General features: G+C 48.4%; 1 protein-coding gene across 2 annotated transcripts; it reads right to left on the bottom strand.

Annotated features, from left to right (window-relative positions):
* Positions 1-1882: 1882 nt before the first annotated feature.
* Positions 1883-19158, bottom strand: LCK (LCK proto-oncogene, Src family tyrosine kinase; the record flags this gene model as incomplete). Of its 2 annotated transcripts, XM_080692247.1 has the most annotated exons (12): positions 1883-2085; positions 11265-11396; positions 11476-11629; positions 11719-11795; positions 15544-15723; positions 15881-16033; positions 16303-16452; positions 16943-17046; positions 17175-17273; positions 17466-17556; positions 18490-18571; positions 19054-19158. In XM_080692247.1, the coding sequence occupies 12 exons, from the start codon at positions 19156-19158 to the stop codon at positions 1883-1885; spliced, it is 1530 nt and encodes a 509-aa protein (XP_080548373.1). The 2 variants fall into 2 exon arrangements, with proteins under 2 accessions (XP_080548373.1, XP_080548374.1); XM_080692248.1 differs by lacking the exon at positions 15881-16033.
* Positions 19159-20502: the final 1344 nt, after the last annotated feature.

Raw genomic sequence — 20502 nt, 5'->3', positions numbered from 1 at the left:
CACGACAGCAGAAGCAGGCGTGGTGGCACATACTTGGAAGGCTGAGACAGGAGGAGCCCAGGTTCAAGGACAACCTTAGCACTCTAGCAAGGCCCTCAGCAACCTAGTGAGACTCTAGCTCAGAGGTAGAATGCCTCTGGGTTCAATTCCCAGTACCACAAACACACACAAAAAGATAGCAGTAAGCACTCTCTCTACTGGTTTTGGGTGGTCTTTTGTTATTGCTTTGGTGCTGGGGATGGAACCCAAAGCCTTGTGCATGCTCGGCCTGTGCTCCACCAGGAGCTCACCCCAGCCCTGCCCTGCTGTCCTCTGGTCTTATCTCTCATCATCTATACCGCGTGGAATAGTTCTGTGAAGCTTGTGGTGTGTCTTCCCTTACGAGACGGGAAGCCCCGTGAGACACATTTGTGTGTTATCTATTGCATTCGCTGTGAGCCTCAAACAGTGCCTGGCACATAGTAGCTGTTCATTAAATATTTTGTTAAATGAGTGAGTTAAGCTGGGTGTGGTAGCACATGCCTGTAACCCCAGTACTTGGGAAAGGTTGAGATAGGAGAGACTGAAGGTTCAAGACTAGCTTCAACAATTTAGTGAGTCTCAGCAACCTAGGGAGACACTGTTTCCAAATAAAAAATAAGGCCGGGTGTGGTGGCGCACGCTTGTAATCCCCGTGCTTGGGAGGCAGAGACAGGAGGATCACGCAGGTTCAAAGCCAGCCGCGCCGGCCAGGCGTGGTGGCGCACGCTTATAATCCCAGCATTCGCGAGGCTGAGACCTCATGAGGATCGCGGTTCGCAGACAGCCTCAGCTACTTAGTGAGGCCCTCTGCAACTCAGTGAGACCCGGTTTCAAAATAAAGAATAAAAAATAGGGCAGGGGGTATAGCTCAGAGGTCAAATGCCCCTGGGTTCCATCCCCAGACCCACACACACAAAAAAAAAATTTTTTTTAATTAAAAATAAAACAAAGACCCTGTTTCCAAATAAAAATGGAAAAATAGGTCTGGGAGTGTAGCCCGGAGGTAGAAGGGCTTCCAGCAACCCCAGTACCACCAAAAATAAAAAAATGAAAATAAAAAGGACATGTGGTATAGCTCAGAGGTAGAATGCCCCCGGGCTCAATCTCCAGTAGTACATATATTGTATTGTATTGGGATGGAGGGCACAACTGAGACATGTACAACTGTCAAAAGACATTTATTGAGCTCCTGATATGTGCCAGGCACCAAAGAGGAGTACATGGAGGTATGAGATCAGGTCCCAGCCTACAGGGAGCTTCTGGGTGACCTGAGGAAAGAAAAGAGGTTGGCAGCCGGACATGGTGGCACACACTTGTCATCCCAGTACTTGGGAGACTGAGACAGAGGATCACAGGTCTGAGCAACTTAGTGAGGCCCTCTACAATTGAGCGAGACCCTATTTCAAGATAAAAAGTAAAAAAGGGCTGGAGGTATAGCTCAGAAGTAGAATGCCCCTGGGTTCAATCCCCAGTACTGAAGGGAAAAAAAAAAAAAAAAAAAAAAAAGAATAAGAAGGAAGGAAGAAAGGGAGGGAGGGAGGGAAGGAGAGAGAGAGGAAGTAGAGAGAAAAAAGAGGTGGGCAGAAGCGGGTGCCATCATGGCCTCTCTCCTTTCTCTGTGGTCTCAGAAAATGAGAGCCTACAGAAAAAGACATGTTAGATGGTATCCAAGACAAATGCTCAGACTGCACGTGATACACGTGGGGGCACGTGGACACGGCACAAGAGGCCTGTGTGTCACACGTGGGAGAGAGTCATGTGCAGAGTCCGTATGGGCACAGGTCACGTGGGGATGGCACAAGGATTTCAGCTTCCTGCCAGGGCGGCGGGATGGTGAAGGGCCCCGGGCCAGCAAGGCCTGTCAAGGCTGGGGCTGGTACTGGCCCTCCGTGGCCGTGAAGAAGTCCTCCAGCACGCTGCGCAGGTAGTCGAAGGTGGGCCGGTCCTCTGGACGCTCCTTCCAGCACAGCATCATCAGGTGGTACAGCTCCTCGGGACAGTTGTCGGGCCGCACCATACGGTAGCCTCGCTCCAGGTTCTGAATCACCTCAGGATTGGTCATCCCTAGAGGTCAGCGCAAGAAAGGACATCAAGGCTCTGAAAGTCCGTAGGAAGGGCTGAGGCTTTAGTCTAGACTACAGTGTCGCCCAAAGGCTCGATCCCCAGCCTGTGGTGCTAGTGGGGTATATTGGAACCTTTAGGAGGTGGGGCCTAGTGAGAGGAAGTTAGACACTGGTGAGGAGCCTTTGAAGGGGATGGTGGGATCTCTGCTTCCTGGCTGAGGTATTTTGTTACAGTAACAGCTGTGTGTGTGTGTGTGTGTGTGTGTGTGTGTGTGTGTATTACTAGGGATTGAACTAGGGGGGGCATTCTACCTCTAAACTACATCCCTAGCCATATTTTTTTACTTTGTTTTGTTTTGTTCTAGTACTGGGGATGTAACATGCCCCCATTTTTTACTTTAATTTTGAAATAGTCTTTTTTTTTTTTTTTGGTGGTACTGGGGGTGGCACCTAGAGGCTTTCTACCTCTGGGCTATACTCCCAGACCTATTTTCTATTTTATTTGGAAACAGGGTCTCACTAAGTTGCTGAGAGCCTCACTAAGTAGCTGAGGCTGGCTTCGAACCTGTGCGATCCTCCTGTCTCAGCCTCCCAAGCGCGGGGATTACAGGCGTGCACCACCACGCCCGGCTTTGAAATAGTCTTTCTATGTTGACAAAGAGTATCACTACTTGCTGAGGCTGTCCTTGAACCTGTCTCAACCTCCCAAGTACTGGGATTACAAGGGTGTACTACCATGCTGGATTAACACTATTTTTGTTGTTGTTGTTTTGTTTTAAAAAAGGGTCTCACCAAGTTACTGAGAGTCTCACTACTGGCTAAGGCTGTTCTCAAACCTGCAAACCTGCTGTCTCAGCCTCCTAAGCACTGGGATCACAGGAGGCATTCCAAATCCCAACCAGAAACGGTGGTGCACACCTATAATCCCAGTACTTGGGAGGCTTTGAAATAGGAGGAGCACAGGTTCAGAAACATAGTGAGGTCCTCCACAATATAGTGAAACCTTATCTTATTTCAAAATAAAAAATAAGCCAGGCCTGGTGGCCCATGCTTGTAATTCCAGCATTCGGGAGGCTGAGACCGGAGGATCGTGGTTCACGGACAGCCTCAGCTACTTAGTGAGGCCCTCTACAACTTGGTGAGATGCTATTTCAAAATAAAGAATAAAAAAAAAAATAGGGCAGGGATGTAGCTTGGAGGTTGAATGCCCCTGGGTTCCATCCCCAGACCCACAAAAATAAAAATAAAATAATAATAATAATAATAATAATAATAATAATAATAAATAACAAATAAAATAGAGCTGGGCATGCTGGCACACGCTTGTAATACCAGCATTCCAGAAGTGGAGACCAGAGGATCACAGTTCTCCGACAGCCTCAGCTATTTAGTGAGGCCCTTCACAAAACAGTGAGACCCAGCCCTTTTTATGTTTTTGTTTGGAATCAGGGTCTCACTTGATTGCTGGGAGTCTGGTTATGTTTCTGAGGCATTTCCTGAACCTGTGAGCCTCCTGTCAGCCTCCCAGGTACTGGGATTACAGCCATGTGCCACCATGCTCAATTTAGGTCCACCCCAATCTTACCCTCACCTGCTGACTTCTGTCTAGTTGCCTAACAGACTCAATCCCTAGTACCAAAAAAAATTAACAAATAAATAAATAAGGGCCAGGTGTGGTCTGTAATCCCAGTACTTTATTTATTTTTATTTTATTTATTTATTTTTTTTTGTGGTACTGAGGATGGAACCCAGGGGCTTTCTACTTCCGGGATATACTCTCAGACCTTTTTTTTTTTTTTGGGTGGTCCTGGGGGTGGAACCCAGAGGCTTTCTACCTCCAGGCTATACTCCCAGACCTATTTTATATTTTTATTTGGAAACAGGGTCTCACTAAATTGCTGAGAGCCTCACTAAGTAGCTGAGGCTGGCTTCGAACCTGTGCGATCCTCCTGTCTCAGCCTCCCAAGCGCAGGGATTACAAGCGTGTGCCACCACGCCCGGCTTTAATCCCAGTACTTTAGAGATAGAATGCCCCTGGATTCTATCACCAGTATCATAAAATAAATAAATAGGGATGAGAATATGGCTCACTGTTAAAACACCTCTGAAGCCAGGCATGGTGGCGCACACTTGGAATCCCGCACTTGGGAGGCTGAGACAGGAGGATCGCACAGGTTCAAAGCCAGCTTCAGCTGTTTTAGTGAGACTCTCAGCAACTTAGTGAGAGACCCTATTGCCAAATAAAGTATAAAAATAGGTCTGGGAGTATAGCCTGGAGGTAGAAAAGCCCCTGGGCTCTACCCTCAGTACCACCACAAAAAATAAATAAATAAAAGAACACCTCTGGGTTCAATTTCCAAACCACAAAAAGTATATATATTTCTGGGGATTGGACCTGGACCAGGGGCATTTACACCCCAGCCCTATTTTTTATTCTTTCTCTGAAAACAGGGTCTAAGTTGCAGAGGGCTTAAGTAACTGAGGCTGGCCTCAAACCTACGATCTTGCTGTCTCAGCCTCCCAAGTATTGAGATTACAAGCATGTACCACCACGCCTAGCTTTTATTTATTTTTGATATTTATTGATACTTATTTATCTATTGCGGTCCTGGGGATGTAACCCAGGGGATTCTACCTCCAAGCTACACTCCTAGCCCTAATTCTTTGTTATAAAATAGGGTCTCACAGTCAGGCGTGGTGGCGCACGCTTGTAATCCCTGCGCTTGGGAGGCAGAGACAAGAGGATCACAGCCAGCGCAGCTGGCTTAAGAGACCCTGTTTCCAAAATAAAAATAAAAATATAGAAATAGGTCTGGGAGTATAGCCCGGAGGTAGAAGGGCTCCCAGGAACCCCAGTACCACCAAAATAAAAAATAAAATAAAATAAAATAAAATAGGGTCTCACTGAGTTGCAAAGGGCTTCACCAAGTAGCTGAGGCTGTCCCCAAAACGTGATCTTCCAGTCTCAGCCTCCCAAATGCTGGAATTACAAGTATGCACCACCACCCACGACTTCTTTTATTTATTTATTTGTTTAGTTTTGTGGCACTGGGGACTGAACCCATGTGATCCTCCTATCTCAGCCTCCCAAATACTGGGATTACAAGCGTGCACCACCATGCCCAGTTTATTTCTTTTCTTTTCTTTTTCTTACTTTTTTGGGGGGTCTGGGGATGGAACCCAGGGACATTCTACCTCGGAGCTACACCCCCTACCCTATTTTTTATTCTTTAATTTGAAACCAGGTCTCACTGAGTTGCAGAGGGCCTCACTAAGTAGCTGAGACTGTCCGCAAACCGCCATCCTCCAGTCTCAGCCTCCTGAATGCTGGGATTACAAGCGTGTGCCACCACACCCGGCTCTCAGCAATTTAATAAAAACCTGTTTCAAAATAAGAAATAAAGCTGGGCGTAATGGCGCACGCTTGTAATCCCTGCGCTTGGGAGACGGAGACAGGAGAATCACGTTGGTTCAAAGCCAGCCTTGCTGGCTTAAGAGACCCTGTTTCCAAATAAAAATATAAAATAGGTCTGGGAGTGTAGCCTGGAGGTAGAAGGGCTTCCAGGAACCACAGTATCACCAAAAAAGAAAAAGAAAAAGAAATAAGCCGGGCGTGGTGGCGCACCCTTGTAATCCCAGCATTCGGGAGGCTGAGACCTGGAGCATCACGGTCCACGAACAGCCTCAGCTGCTTAGTGAGCCCCTCTGCAACTCAGTGAGACCGGGTTTCAAAATAAAGAATAAAAAATAAAGCAGGGGGTGTAGCTCGGAGGTCGAATGACCCTGGGTTCCATCCCCAGACCCACAAAAATAAATAAATAAATAAATTGCTGAGGCCCTCACTAAATTGCTGAGACTGTCCTCAAACCTGTGGTCCTCCTATCTCAGCTTCTAAGTACTGGGATTACAGGCATATGCCACCATGCCTGGCCCATATGATGTTTTAAAACAATTTGAATACATCATTTATATTTGGAAATAAGCAAATTTTCCCCCAAAACTCCAAGTTTTGGTTTCTCTTTAAGAAAACAAAAGCTCTGTGTTTTGGGACTCTTGTGCCTTAATAGGGACCATCTGCTGAGCAGATGCGAGTTCACCAAGGCCCTGTTTCTCCCCGCTGTCTTCCTGACCCTGAGGTCCTGTGTCAGCAGCCATTTATCACCCAGCTTTACTGCCTTTTTTCTCCTAGCAGAGTGTCTCTATGGGCCTGCCTCTGTGGGCACAGTGGAGGACCAGAGAGGACCCTTGGCAGGACACAGGAGTTCGGTCTAGCTCGGGCACTGCTGCTGGACTGTGTGATGGGGCAAGCCCAAGGCAAGGAGGTCTGCCTCTCCTCTGATTCTTACGGGTCTTTCCTTCTTAGGAGCAAAGTTCTTTCACATTGTTCTGGGCAGTCTAGCCATGGTGCCTTGTGGCCTCTCTACCCATCTTCATCTTCCTGTTCCATTTATTTCCCCCACAGTTTCTTAGCAAGCTCCTTTCAGAAAACTCCACCCTTGCGGGCATGGTGGCACAGGCCTGTGATCCCAGCATTCGGGAGGATGAGACCGGAGGATCGTGGTTCGCGGACAGCCTCAGCTGCTTAGTGAGGCCCTCCGCAACTTAGTGAGACCCTGTTTCAAAATAAAGAATAAAAAAAAAAAAAAAAATAGGTCAGGGGGTGTAGCTTAAAGGTCAAATGCCCCTGGGTTCCATGCCCAGATCTGCAAAGAAAAGAAAAGAAAAGACAGAAAATTCCACCCTTGCAGCTGGTAGCACAATAGCCTAGTATGTGCAAATCCCTGGTTTTGATTTCCAGCACCACATAAAGAAAAAGAATTCCACTTGTGGCTGAATTTAGGGTTAAGGGTGTTGTCCAGGAGATGGGGACGGGGTAGCTGTTTATATATCTCTCGCCTCTTTATTTTTTAATTTAATATTAATTTATTTATTTATTTGCCATCCCGGGGATGAAACCGCCAGGGGCATTCTACCTCAGAACTACACCCCCAGCCCTATTTTTTATTCTTTATTGTTTGAAACAGGGTCTCACTGAGTTGCAAAGGGCCTCACTAAGTAGCTCTGGCTGGCTCTGAACCTGCACAATCCTCCTGTCTCAGCCTCCCAAATGCTGGGATTTCAAGCATGTGCCACCACACTTGGCTTATTCTTTATTTTGAAACTGGGTCTCACTGAGTTGCAAAGGGCCTCACTAAGTAACTAAGGCTGTCAGCGAACTGCAATACTCTGGTCTCAGCCTCTCAAATGCTGGGATTACAAGCATGCGCCATCACGCTCAGCTTTTATTTTTATTTTTTATTTTTGCAGTACAGGGAATTGAACCCAGGGGCATTCTACCTCTGAACTACACTTCCAGCCCTATTGTTTATTCTTTACTTTGAAACAGTCTCATTACTTTGCAGAAGGCCTCACTAAGTAGCTGAGGTTGTCTGTGAACCTGCGATCCTCCTGTCTTAGCCTCCTAAGCAAGTACTAGGATTACAAGTGTGCTCTTTTATATACATATATACATATATACATATATACATATATACATATATACATATATACATATATACATATATGTATTTTTTTTATTCTTTTTTTTTATTTTTGGTGGTACTAGGGGTGGAACCCAGAGGCTTTCTACCTCCGGGCTACACTCCCAGACCTATTTTATATTTTATTTGGAAACAGGGTCTCACTAAGTAGCCGAGGCTGGCTTCAAACCTGTGCAATCCTCCTATCTTAGCCTCCCAAGCGCAGGGATTACAAGCGTGTGCCACCACACCTGGCTTTTTATTCTTTATTTTGAAACTGGGTCTCACTGAGTTGTATAGGGCCTCACTAAGCAGCTGAGGCTGTCGGCAAACCACGATCCTCTGGTCTCGGCCTCCCAATGCTGGGATTAAAAGCATTAGCTACCACACCCAGCTAGATAGATAGATAGATAGATAGATAGATAGATGATAGATTTTTTTTGTGTGTGGTACTGAGGGTGGAACCCAGGGGGTTTCCTACCTCTGGGCTATACTCCCAGACCTTTTTTTTATACTTTATTTGGAAACAGGATCTCCTCACTAAGTTGCTGAGAGCCTAAGTAGCTGAGGCTGGCTTCGAACCTATATGATCCTCCTGTCTCAGCCTCCCAAGCTCTGGGATTACAAGCATGCGCCACCATGCCAGCTAATATTTTTGAAACGGTCTCCTTAAGTTGCAGAGGGCCTCACTAAGTAGCTGAGGCTGGCTGCAAGCCTGTGATCCTCCTGTCTCAGCTTCCCAAATGCTGGGATTACAAGTGTGCGCCACCACACCCGGCTTTCTCTCTCACTCTTTAGATGGAAAGCTTCTGAGAAAAGGGAAGCCAGTATTTAATGAGAACCTATATGAATCAGGCTCCTTCACAGAGTCTCTTATTTCTCATATCAGGAAAAAGAGGCTCAGAAAAATAGACTTTCCCAAAATGATGGTTAATAATAGTCTAGGCCAGGCGTGGTGGCACATGCTCATAATCCCAGCATTTGGGAGGCTGAGACAGGAGATCGCAGTTTGTAGACGGCCTCAGCTACTTAGTGAGGTCCTTTGCAACTTAGTGAGACCCTGTTTCAAAATAAAGGATGAAAAAATAATAGGGCTGGGGTATAGCTTGGAGGTAGAATGTCCCTGGGTTCTATCTTCAGTACTGCATAAAAAATTACAATAATTATAATAGTTTAGTATGAAGCCGGGCGTGGTGGCGCACGCTTGTAATCCCAGTACTTGAGAGGCTGAGACAGGAGGATCATGGAGGTTCGAAGCCAGCCTCGGCTACTTAGTGAGGCTTTCAGCAACCTAGTGAGACCCTGTTTTCAAATACGATGTAAAATAGTTCTGGGAGTGTAGCTTGGAGGTAGAAAGCCCCTGGATTCCATCCCCAGTTATACACACACACAAAAAAATAATATTAGTTGGGGATGATGGCACACACCAGTATTTGGGATGCTGAGATAATAGAATTGCAGGTTTGAGGATAGCCTCAGCAACTTAGTGAGACCTTGTTTCAAAATAAAAGTAAACAGGGCGTGGTGGCACACACCTGTAATCCCAGTACTTGGGAAGCTGAGTACTTGGGAACTGGAGGATTGCAGGTTCGAGGACAGTCTCAGCAAGTAGTGAAATTCATCAGCCTAGCAAGATCCTGTTTCCAAATAAAATAAAATGGGGCGAGGGGTGTAGCTTGGCGGTAGAATGCTTATGTGTTCAATCCCTAGTGCCACAAAAATATATAAATAAAATGAATAAAAATAAAAGAGGGCTGGGGCTATAACACAAAGGTAGAATGCCTCTGGGCTCAATCCCTAGTACCACAAAAACAAACAAACAAACAAATAAATAAATAGGCTGGGTGTGGCTCAGAGGTAGAATGCTCCAGAGTTCAATCTTCTGTATCAAAATAAATAAATAAATACTAGCTTAGTATGAACCAAGCACCAGGGTACATACCTATAATCACAGTACTTGGGAAGCTGAGAGAGGAGGATCTCAGACTCAAAGACAGCCTCAGCAACTTAATGTGGCCTCTGCAGCTTAGTGAGACCCTGTTTCAAAATAAAAAATTAAAATAAAGCCGGGCATGGTGGCTCACGCTTGTAATCCCAGCATTCGGGAGGCTGAGACTGGAGGATCGTGGTTTGCGGACAGCCTCAGCTACTTAGTGAGGCCCTCTTCAACACAAGGAGACCCTGTTTCAAAATAAAGAATAAAAAAGTCGGGCGTGGTGGCGCACGCTTGCTCGTAATCCCCGAGCTTGGGAGGCGGAGACAGCCAGCCTCACTGGCTTAAGAGACCCTGTTTCCAAATAAAAAATATAAAATAGGTCTGGGAGTGTAGCCCAGAGGTAGAAAGGCTTCCAGGAATCCCAGTACCACCAAAAAAAAAAAAAAAAAATAGGGCAAGGGGTGTAGCTCGAAGGTTGAATGCCCCTGGGTTCCATCCCCACACCCACAAAAATAAATAAATTAATAAATAAATAAATTAATTAATTAAATTAAATAGAGCCGGGGGTACAACTCAGAGATAGAATATCCTTGGGTTCAACCTCCAGTACCACAAAAATAAATAAATAAATAAATAAATAAATAAATAAATAAATAATGGGATGAGTATGTGGCCAAGAGATAGAATACCCCAAGGTTCAATCCCCAATACTAAAAGAAATAAAAATAATAGCTTAGTATGAACTGAGTGAGCTTGGTACTGGGGATGCTAAGACAGGAGGATGTGGTTTTGAAGACAGCCTCAGCAATTTAGCAAGATCCTTATTTAAAATAAAAAGGATGTGGTGGCGCAGGCTTGTAATCCCCGCGCTTGGGAGGCTGAGACAGGAGGATCACACAGGTTCGAAGCCACCTCAGCTACTTAGTGAGGCTCTCAGCAACTTAGTGAGACCCTGTTTCCAAATAAAATATAAAAAAAGGTCTGGGAGTATAGCCCGGAGGTAGAAAGCCTCTGGGTTCCACCCCCAGTACCACCAAAAAAATAAAAATAATAAAAATAAAATAAAATAAAATAGGGTGCCGGGTATGGTGGTACATGCTTGTAATCCTACCATTTGGGAGGCTGAGACAGGAGGATTGCACAGGTTCAAAGCCAGCCTTAGCTACTTAGTGAGGCTCTCAGCCTCTGTTTGGAAACAGACCCTGTTTCCAAATAAAATATAAAATAGGTCTGGGAGTATAGCCCAGAGATAGAAAAGCCCCTGGGTTCCACCCCCAGTACCACAAAATAAAAAATAAAATAAATAAATAAATAAATAAATAAAATAAAAAGGGGTAGGGGGTTAATTTGTAAATAAAATACTGTTGGGTTCAATCCCCAGTACCAAAATAAATAAATAAATAGCTTAGTATGAGCTTGGCACAATTTTGATCTTATATTTTACAGATAGGGAAAGATAAAATGATTTGATCAAAGCCAAACTGAAAGTTAAAATCAGTAACCAAGCCAGTAAAAAAAAGACAGGCTTCTCTCCTCCCAGGTGAGACCTGCCTCTAAAATACTAGGCTGCCCAGGGGAAAACTACAGAAGGATCCAGGAGAGGCAACGCTATGAGTCAACACCTGAGGGGACAGCACAGGAGCACTTAGAACTCAGCCTCTGAACCTGGGGAGACCTGGACTTGCTCTGTCCACGACCCTTTCAGTTTCTGCCCTTGGCACTGACCTGGGTATGGGATGCGGCCGTGGGTGACAATCTCTGTTAGCAGGATCCCGAAAGACCACACATCTGACTTGATGGTGAACGTCCCATAGTTAATAGCTTCTGGAGCTGTCCACTTAATGGGAAATTTGGCCCCTGTATGGGTTGGGGGGTCTGAGGTCAGCTGGGTCTGCCTGGCCACAGGCCCCAGACCTCCCTCGTATCTCACACTTACCCTCCCTGGCTGTGTACTCGTTGTCCTCAATGAGGCGTGCTAGGCCAAAGTCTGCAATCTTGCAGCTCAGGGTGTCAGACACCAGGATGTTGGCCGCCCGCAGGTCACGATGGATGTAATTCCGCTCTTCAATGAACGCCATCCCCTCTGCAATCTGCGGGCCAGGTGCAGGTATCAGTCCAGGGCCAAACTTCCTCCCCTGCTGGCTGGTACCGATGCCCAGGCCCTCTCCAGTCCCTTTACCTGGGCTGCCATGTCCAAGAGTTTGTTGATAGTCAACTTGGTGCCAGTGGGAGTCTTGAAAAAATCCACCAGGCTCCCTGTGAGCAGAAGCAAGGCCGCTGATCAAGTTGCCTGGGAGGAGATCCCCCAGACCTGCTCCCCCAGCAGGGCTTGATACGAGAGAAGGAAGAATGTGGAGTGAGAATGGAGGAGTGCGTGTTCCTGGTGAGGATGCTCAGGATATGGGGTATTGTTGGAGGGGTCTCTAGGCTTTGAGTCAGTGCCACCATGCCCCGCTCACCATAGGAAATTTTCAATTTTCAGATTCTTCACACGGACCACTAGACTATCACCTTAATGGTTCTTTGTTTCATCTCTGCCTGCCAAAAAAAGTCCACTTTTGTTTCATCTCTCCCTAGATTATAATTCTAGGAAGTCTCTCTAGGTTTTTGATTTTTGTTTTTTATTTTGTGTGTGTGTGACTGGGGGGGTTGAACCCAGGGGCATTCTACCTCCAAGCTACACCTCCAACCCGTTTTTATTCTTTATTTCAAAACAGGGTCTCACTAAGTTGCAGAGGGCCTCACTAAGTAGCTGAGGCTGGCTGTGAACCTGCGATCCTCCTATCTCAGCCTCCCAAGTATTGAGATTACAAGTGTGCACCACCACGCTTGCCTTGGAGTGATTTAATTATTTAGTTTCTTCTCTTTTTTTTTTTTTTTTTTTTTTGTACTGAAGGTGAACCCAGAAGCATTCTAGCTCCAAGCTATACCCCAGCCCTATTCCTTATTTATTTATTGTACTGGTGATTGAATCCAGAGGCATTCTATCTCTGAGCTACACCCCCAGTCCTATTTTATTCTTTCTTTTTTTCTTTCTTTCTTTTTTTTTTTTTTGTGGGTCTGAGGATGGAACCCAGAGGCATTTGATGACTCCCTGCCCAATTTCTTCTTCCTCTTTTTCTTCTCCTTCTCCTTCTTCTTCTTCTTCTTCTTCTTCTTCTTCTTCTTCTTCTTCTTCTTCTTCTTCTTCTTCTTCTTCTTTTTTTTTTTTTTGGTGGTACTGGGCTTCCTGGAAACCCTTCTACCTCCAGGCTACACTGCCGGACCTATTTTCATATTTTTTTTTTCTTTTTTTTTTTTTGCGGGTATGGGGATGGAACCCAGGGGCATTTGGCCTCCGAGCTACACCCCCTGCCCTACTTTTTATTCTTTATTTTGAAACCGGGTCTCACTGAGTTGCAGAGGGCCTCACTAAGTAGCTGAGGCTGTCCGCGAACCGTGATCCTCCAGGTCTCAGCCTCCCAAATGCTGGGATTACAAGCGTGCGCCACCACGCCCGGCTCTATTTTCATATTTTTTTAAATTTGGAAACAGGTCTCTTAAGCCAGCAAGGCTGGCTTAGAACCTGCGTGATCCTCCTGTCTCCGCCTCCCAAGCACAGGGATTACAAGTGTGTACCACCACACCTGGCCCTATTCTTTATTTTGAAACAGGGTCTCACTGAGTTGCAGAGGGCCTCACTAAATAGCTGAGGCTGTCTGCGAATTGCCATCCTCTGGTCTCAGCCTCCCAAATGCTGGGATTACAAGAGTGCGCCACCATGCCTGGCTTATTTTTTTATTTTGAAACAGAGTCTCACTAAATTGTGGAGGCTCTCACCTAAGACTGGCTGTCTCACTAAATTGTGGTGATCTCACCTGCAATCTTCCTGTTTCAGCCTCCCATATAATGGGATTATAGGTGTGCACCACTATGCCCTGTTTATTTAATTAATTGATTTATTATTTAATTTGTGATGCTAGGGATTGAACCCAGGGACATTCTACCTCCAAGCTACATCCCAGACCTATTTTTATTTTTTTTATTTGGAAACAGGGTCTCACTAAGTTGCTGAGAGCCTCACTAAATTGCTGAGGCTGCCTTCAAACCTGTGATTCTCCCGTCTCAGTTTCCTAAGTACAGAGATTACAGGCATCCACAACTAGAAGCCTCTCTAGATCCCCATCACGGACATCCCTATGGCCTGCTGAAACTTCCCCATGGTATGAACTCTTTTTTCCCCAGGGCCCATCACTAAAATCAGGTTTCCCTGACAGCAGGAGCATTGTTTTGACCATCTATGTTTCCAGTGCCAGTCCAGTGCTGAATGTTATTGAGTGAGAAGCAGGAAGAGAAGTGCCTGGGGCCCCAAGGGACCACCTCTCTGGTAGCAGAGGGTAGCTGGGAGAAGACCATGGATGGGAATTGCTGGGACTCACCCTAAAGAAGAAATTAAAACCTAATTTCCAGCCGGGCATGCTTATAATCCCAGTACTTGGAGGCTGAGACAGAAGGATGGCAGGTTTGTGAACAGCCTCAGCTACTTAGTGAGGCCCTCTGCACTCTGTTTCAAAATAAAGAATAAAAAAAGCCAGGCGTGGTGGTACACGCTTGTAATTCCAGCATTCGGGAGGCTGAGACCAGAGGATCGCGGTTTGCGGACAGCCTCAGCTACTTGGTGAGGCCCTCTGCAACTTAGTGAGACCCTGTTTCAAAATAAAGAATTAAAAAATAGGGCAGGGGGTATACCTCGAAGGTCAAATGCCCCTGGGTTCAACCCCAAACCCGCAAAAAAAAAAAAAAAAAAAAGAATAAAAAATACCCAGCATGTGGGAGGAGGCTGAGACCAGGGGATTGCAGTTTGCAGACAGCCTCAGCTACTTAGGCTCTCTGGAACTTAGTGAGACCCTGTTTCAAAATAAAGAATAAAAATTAGGGGAGGGGGCCGGGGGTGGTGGCACATGCTTGTAATCCCCACGCCTCAGAGACAGGAAGATTGTGCAGGTTTGAAGCCAGCCTTGCTGACTTAAGAGACCCTGTTTCCAAATAAAAAATATAAAATAGGTCTGGGAGTATAGCCCAGAGGTAGAAGGGTTCCATCCCCAGTACCACCAAAAGAAAGAAAGGAAGAAAGAAAGAAAGAAAGAAAGAAAGAAAGAAAGAAGGAAAGAAAGAAAGAAAAGTAGGGTTGAGTGTGTAGAGCTCAGAGGTTAAATGCCCCTGGATTCCATCCCCAGACCCATTAAAAAAAAAAAAAAAAAAAAAAAAAAAAAAAAAAAAAAAAAAAAAAAGCATAGGTCTGGGGGTGGTGTAGCTGTGAGGCAGAATGCCCGAGTTCAATTCCTAGTACCACAACAAACAAACAAACAAACAAACACCTCATTTTTATGGGAAAATGACTCTTGCATATAGTATCACCATCTTACCAATAACCAACGAAGAAACTGTGGCAGAAAGAAATGGAGCAATTGGCCCACACTCACACAACCCTGAAGCCAGGACTCTCACCCGGGCAGTCAGGCTCCGGGCCCTTAGTGACTCTAGGATTTCCGGGTGAGCCCCTTTACTTGGGGAAGCTGAGCATTCAAGACAGTACAGGAAGTTGGCCTCTAGCACGCATAGCAAATCGGCAGGTGCAAAGCTGAGCCTGGAAATTCCTACCCCTCTCGCCGAGGTTCTCCCTGTGTCCAACAGCTGATCAGGGGAGGTGAGGGGCTCACCCGGAACGGAAACGTGGGCTTTGGAGCAGATCCGCCCTCCCAAGGCTCAGGAGCAGAAGGGGAGAGAAGTGGGGCTAGGAGCTCTCTCTAAGATCAAGCACCCTGAGATCCAGGTGGGACTTGGAAGAAGGTAAAGGGTAAGGGAAGGTTGAGGTGAATGCTCTTCCAAAGCCTGGCACCTTAGGCTGGGCCCTTAGGATCGGATGACACGGCTTCTTCTTGCAAACCCTCGGTGCTGGGCCGAGAAGCAGGGCCGTGACCGAGACAACAGCGCCCCCAGCGGCCAGGCCGGCCATGGCGCTCACCGTTCTCCATGTATTCGGTGACGATGTAGATGGGCTCCTGGGTAACCACCGCGTACAGCCGCACCAGTCGCTGGTGCTGCAGCTGCTTCATCAGGTTAGCCTCAGCCAGGAAGGCATCAGGGGACATGCTGCCCTGCTTCAGGCTCTTCACCGCCACTTTCGTGTGCCCGTTGTAGTACCCTGGCGGAGGGAATGGAGGGGTTGTGGGGCCCAGGCTCCCGGAGCCAGGCAGCGGCCCTGGAATAGGCCCCCCCCCCCCCCGTCTCTCTCGACTTTCACGACCCCAGAGGACGCCTGCCCCTCCCTCGTTCCCGCCAGTCTCGAAGGCCATACTCACCCATCCACACCTCCCCAAACTGGCCACCCCCCAGGCGCTCCACCAGCTTCAGTGTCTCCCTGGGGACCTCCCACTCATCTTCCCACCACGGCTTCTGGGGCTTCTGGGTCTGGCAGGGGCGGCTCAACCGCGTGCACAACCCATCACAGGCATCTGCGAGGAAAGGGAGAGAAGGAGGGCTTTCGATATGGGAGGCTTTGGGTGCGCCCCCAGCCCCACGTCTCCAAGTCCCATCTAGAAGGACCGTCGGGAGGGGCCTGAGAGTCCGTCACCTGCCATCTGGGGCTGTGGGGTCGGGTACTGCACCTCACCCACTGCGGGGAATGAAGGAGTACCCTAAAAGATGGTTGGAGGGGACCCCTGGGAGGACTGGAGGAGACAGGTTGACAGGGCACAGGTGAGGGGGTCCTGCCGGGGCTCACTGGTGTAATGGCGGACTAGTTCAGGCAGGCCGGGGAAAGTGATGCGAGGGGAGATGTAGAAGCCGCCGTCGTCCAGGTTACGGATTTTGTAATGTTTCACCATCTCGCCCTGGTTCTGATCAAAGTCCCGGACTGACAGTGAAAACGACCCTGGATGGATGAATGAGGGAATGAACGAACGAACTCAAAAGAAGGCAGGAAGCCAGGCGTAGTGGTGCACGCTTGTAATCCCCGTGCTTGAGAGGCTGAGACAGGAGGATCGCACAGGTTCGAAGCCAGCCTCAGCTACTTAGTGAGGCTCTCAGCAACTTAGTGAGACCCTGTTTCCAAAAATATATATATAAATTAGGTCTGGGAGTTTAGCCCAGAGGTAGAAAAGCCCCTGGGTTCCACCCCCAATACCACATAGACACACACACACACACACACACACACACACACACAAAGAATTAAAAATAGGGCGGAGGGGTCTAAGTCAAAGAATGCTCCTGGGTTCTATCCCCATCCCCAGACCCACACACACAAAAATACCGCATCCCTAGGCTCGCGGGCCCCCAGCTGCGCGCCGGCACCTGCGCCCCCCCCCCAACCGCAGCACCAGCCGTGGCCCCGCCCACACAGGTCCCGCCCAGCCCCTCACCCGCGGTGCTCTCGCTCTCTCGAATCAGGAAGGATCCATGGGTGTTCCCGGGCGCCAGGAGCATCCGCTCAGCGTCCTTGCGACTCAGGTTCTTGAAGAACCAGCTGCGTAGGGAAGAAGCCAGCAGCTATTGGCCCTTTCTTTCTCCATCAGCTATCCCACTAAGACCACTCCCTGCTCCGAGATCCCTAGATCTGTTCCCCACCCACTCCCATGACCGATTCCCACTCACGGTTCGGGCTCCAGGCTGTTCGCTTTGGCCACAAAGTTGAAGGGGATGAAGCCTTCCTGGCCGGTGGTCAGGGACTGCGCCTTCCACCACTCGCCGCTCCTGAGCCGCGGAGAGGGTCAGCGTGGCCTGCTCAGCCATCGAGACCCCAGCCGCGCAGGCCTCCACGCCCCCCGGAGCACGCTAGAGCCTCCCAAAGGCGCCCACCCCAGCCACTCAGGGGCCGCAGGAGGGATGCATCCCCGGATCTCCGAATCCGCCAGCGCAGGGTGGGTGGGGGTGGAGGGCACCTACTGTTCCAGGATGCGGAGCTGTTCACCCTTCTCGAAGCCCAGGTCTCCGTCGTGAGAGGGCTCGTAGCTATGTAGGGCGATAACCAGGTTGTCTGTAAAGAAAGGGGCCATCAAAGCCAGCCAGGGTGGTGCAAGCCTGTAATCCCAGTACTTGGGATGCTGAGACGGGAAGATTGCAGGTTTGAGATCAGCCTCAGCGATTTAGTAAGAATCTCAGCAACCTACGGAGACCCTGTTTCAAATCCAAGAATAAAGCCGGGTGTGGCGGTACACACTTGTAATCCCAGCATTTGGGAGGCTGAGACTGGAGGATCTCAGGTTTGCGGCCAGCCTCAGCTACTTAGTGAGGCCCTTTGCAACTCAGTGAGATGCTGTTTCAAAATAAAGAATTAAAAAAAAAAATAGGACTGGGGATGTAGCTTGGAGGTAGAATGTCCCTGGGTTTGTTACTGAGTACCACACGGGGGGTGGGGGGGAGGAGGAAGAAAAGGAAGAAAAAAAAAGAAAGATATGATATATGGATATGGTGGCATATGCCTGCAATCTCAGTACTTGGGAGGCTGAGACAGGAGGATCACAGGTTATGGTTGGCCTCAGAAATTTAACAAGACCCTCAGCAATTTAGTGAGACCCTGTTTCAAAATAAATAATAAAATAGGGCTGGGGAGCCAGGTGTGATGGTGCACACCCGTAATGCCATTACTTTGAAGGCTGAGACAAGAGGATCACAGGTTTTGGCCAGTCTCAACAATTTAGTGAGATCCTTAATGAGATCCTGTTTCAAAATAAAAGACAAAATAGGGTGGAGAGTGTAGTTCAGAGACAGAATGCCCCTAGACTCAAACCCCGGTATCACACACACAAAAAAGAGGGTCATCAAAGAGAAGCCATCCTGGAGCCACAGGGTGGGGACAGAACTGAGAGCAAGTGGGGCAGGTCAGGGTAGGCAGTAGATAGGGAGAAAACAGGAGCCAGCGTCAAGGACCCACAGGCCTTGTCCTCCGGGCCCTGCTGGCTGGGGTCACCTTGCAGCGGGGAGGCAGGTGGGTTGGAGCCCTCATAGGTGACAAGTGGGTCCCGTACTTCAGAGCCATTCCGGATGGGCAGCTGTGGGTGGGAGATGAGGGTCAAGTCAGAGAAAGAAGACTGGCTCCCACCCCTCTGCCTTGCTCTGAATTTCCCCAGCCTGAATTCACCAACAAATATGCTGTGTAATCTTCGGAGAGTCCCTTTCCCTCTCTGGGCCTCCTCTGCATTCTAGGGGAGAGGGCTGCTCCAGTATTTCTCTTTTTTTCTTTTCTTTTTTTTTTTGGTACTGAAGATGGAACCCAGGGGCTTTCTACCTCTGAGCGACACCTCCAACCCTATTTTTTATTCTTTATTTTGAAACAGGGTCTCACTGAATTGCAAAGGGCCTAAGTAGTAGCTGAGGCTTTCCTGGAACCACGATCCACCTGTCTCAACTTCCCAAATGCTGGGATTACAAGCCTGAGCCACCATGCCCGGCCTGCTCCAGTATTCCAAGGACCTGCCTGTCTTAGGGATCCACGCCCCCCTTTTCCCTCACCAAGCCCCGTCTCGCCTCTTACCGTGGCCTTGCCATCGAGTGAGACGATGGGATAATGGCAGTTCTCACACACATCGATGTTTTCCATCCAGTCATCTTCAAGGTTTGAGCTGCAGGTACAGCCCATGGTCCCTGAGGGAACGGAGAGGGGGCTGAGGTGCTCCCCCTAGACCTGTTACCCCAACATCAGACATCCTAGGGCATTGCCCTGGGAATTTTCGAAAGTACCTGAAATGGCCAGCTCCCGGGACCCCATTCATCAGCCCCAGAAGAGCCTCAATGGAAGAACCTGGTTCTCTCTGAGCCTCCGGCTGCAAGCCAGTTCACACCAGGCCCCAGGCCCAGAAGCAGCCAAGGCTCCGCCCTCCCACCTGGGATGGGCAAACCGCCACAGGCACCTTTGTTAGTCTCCTTACCCACTTCCTGCCTCACCATCCTCTGCCAGGCCCCCCACTGGGGGACTGCCTTACCGCCATCAAGCCCAGCGACACCTGTTTTGATGGGATCCTCCCCTACCAGAGAAGATTCACGCCCCCTCTCCTAAACCCACCTCTCCTGCCCTACCAAGACCACTGCACCCCAGAGTCAGCCTCAGGCCTCTCCCCTCCCCCACCCCACCCACAGAGCTTCCCCACTGGGCGCCTTCTAACAGGGTTTGCTTCTCACCAGCAGAAGCCCTTCCGTAGCTCTCTTGGCCATACATTTTTGTTTGTTTGCCAGTTTTAGCAGTGGAAACTTCTTGTCAGATGAAATCAAGCAGAACTCCATAGATACAACAGGTAAAAGTGAAGCTGTTCTGCCTAAGGCAGAGTGGAGGCCTCCCTCCCAGGGCCCCAGGAGTCCCTGAGACACTCGTGTTCTGGGCCTGCTCCTCGGAACTGCTTGGAACACACTAGTCCTCAGGTTAAAGTGAAGTTTACCAGGCCCCTCTTTTTTGGTTCCAGAGGCTGAGCCCAGAGGCATCCGATATCCATTCTATATCTGAGCTACACCCCCAGCCCTGTTTTAATTTATCTATCTTGAAACAGCCTTGCTAAGTTCCTGAGGCTGGCCTCAAACCTATTATCTTCCTATCTCAGCCTCCCAGATGCTAGGATCACAGGTGTGCACCACTATGACCCTTTAATATCAAGATCACACACACACACACACACACACACACACACACACACACCCTGTGCTTTGAGCTACTTTGCCTTTCCCAATACCCTACGTGATTTTATCAGTCTTTGTGCTCTTGACCACCTGCTGAAAGTTCAGGTCAAATGCCATCTACTCTGAAGCTCTCCATCCCTCTCTGCCCTCCTATCCCTCCAGGCTCCATTGCACGCAGAACACAGTCATCAACTCAGGTGCTGAGACCCATCATTACTGACCTCTGTGTCAGTCCTGCTGCCTCGCCCACCCCCTTGATGAACTTGGAGGGGGTTCATGAATAGAAGCTATGCTTTTTGAAAGCCACTAGCACCTA

Source organism: Muscardinus avellanarius (genome assembly GCF_963383645.1).
Source record: "Muscardinus avellanarius genome assembly, chromosome: 3".
In the NCBI taxonomy this organism is placed as follows: Eukaryota; Metazoa; Chordata; class Mammalia; order Rodentia; family Gliridae; genus Muscardinus; species Muscardinus avellanarius.
This window is presented reverse-complemented; position numbering and strand designations above follow the sequence as displayed.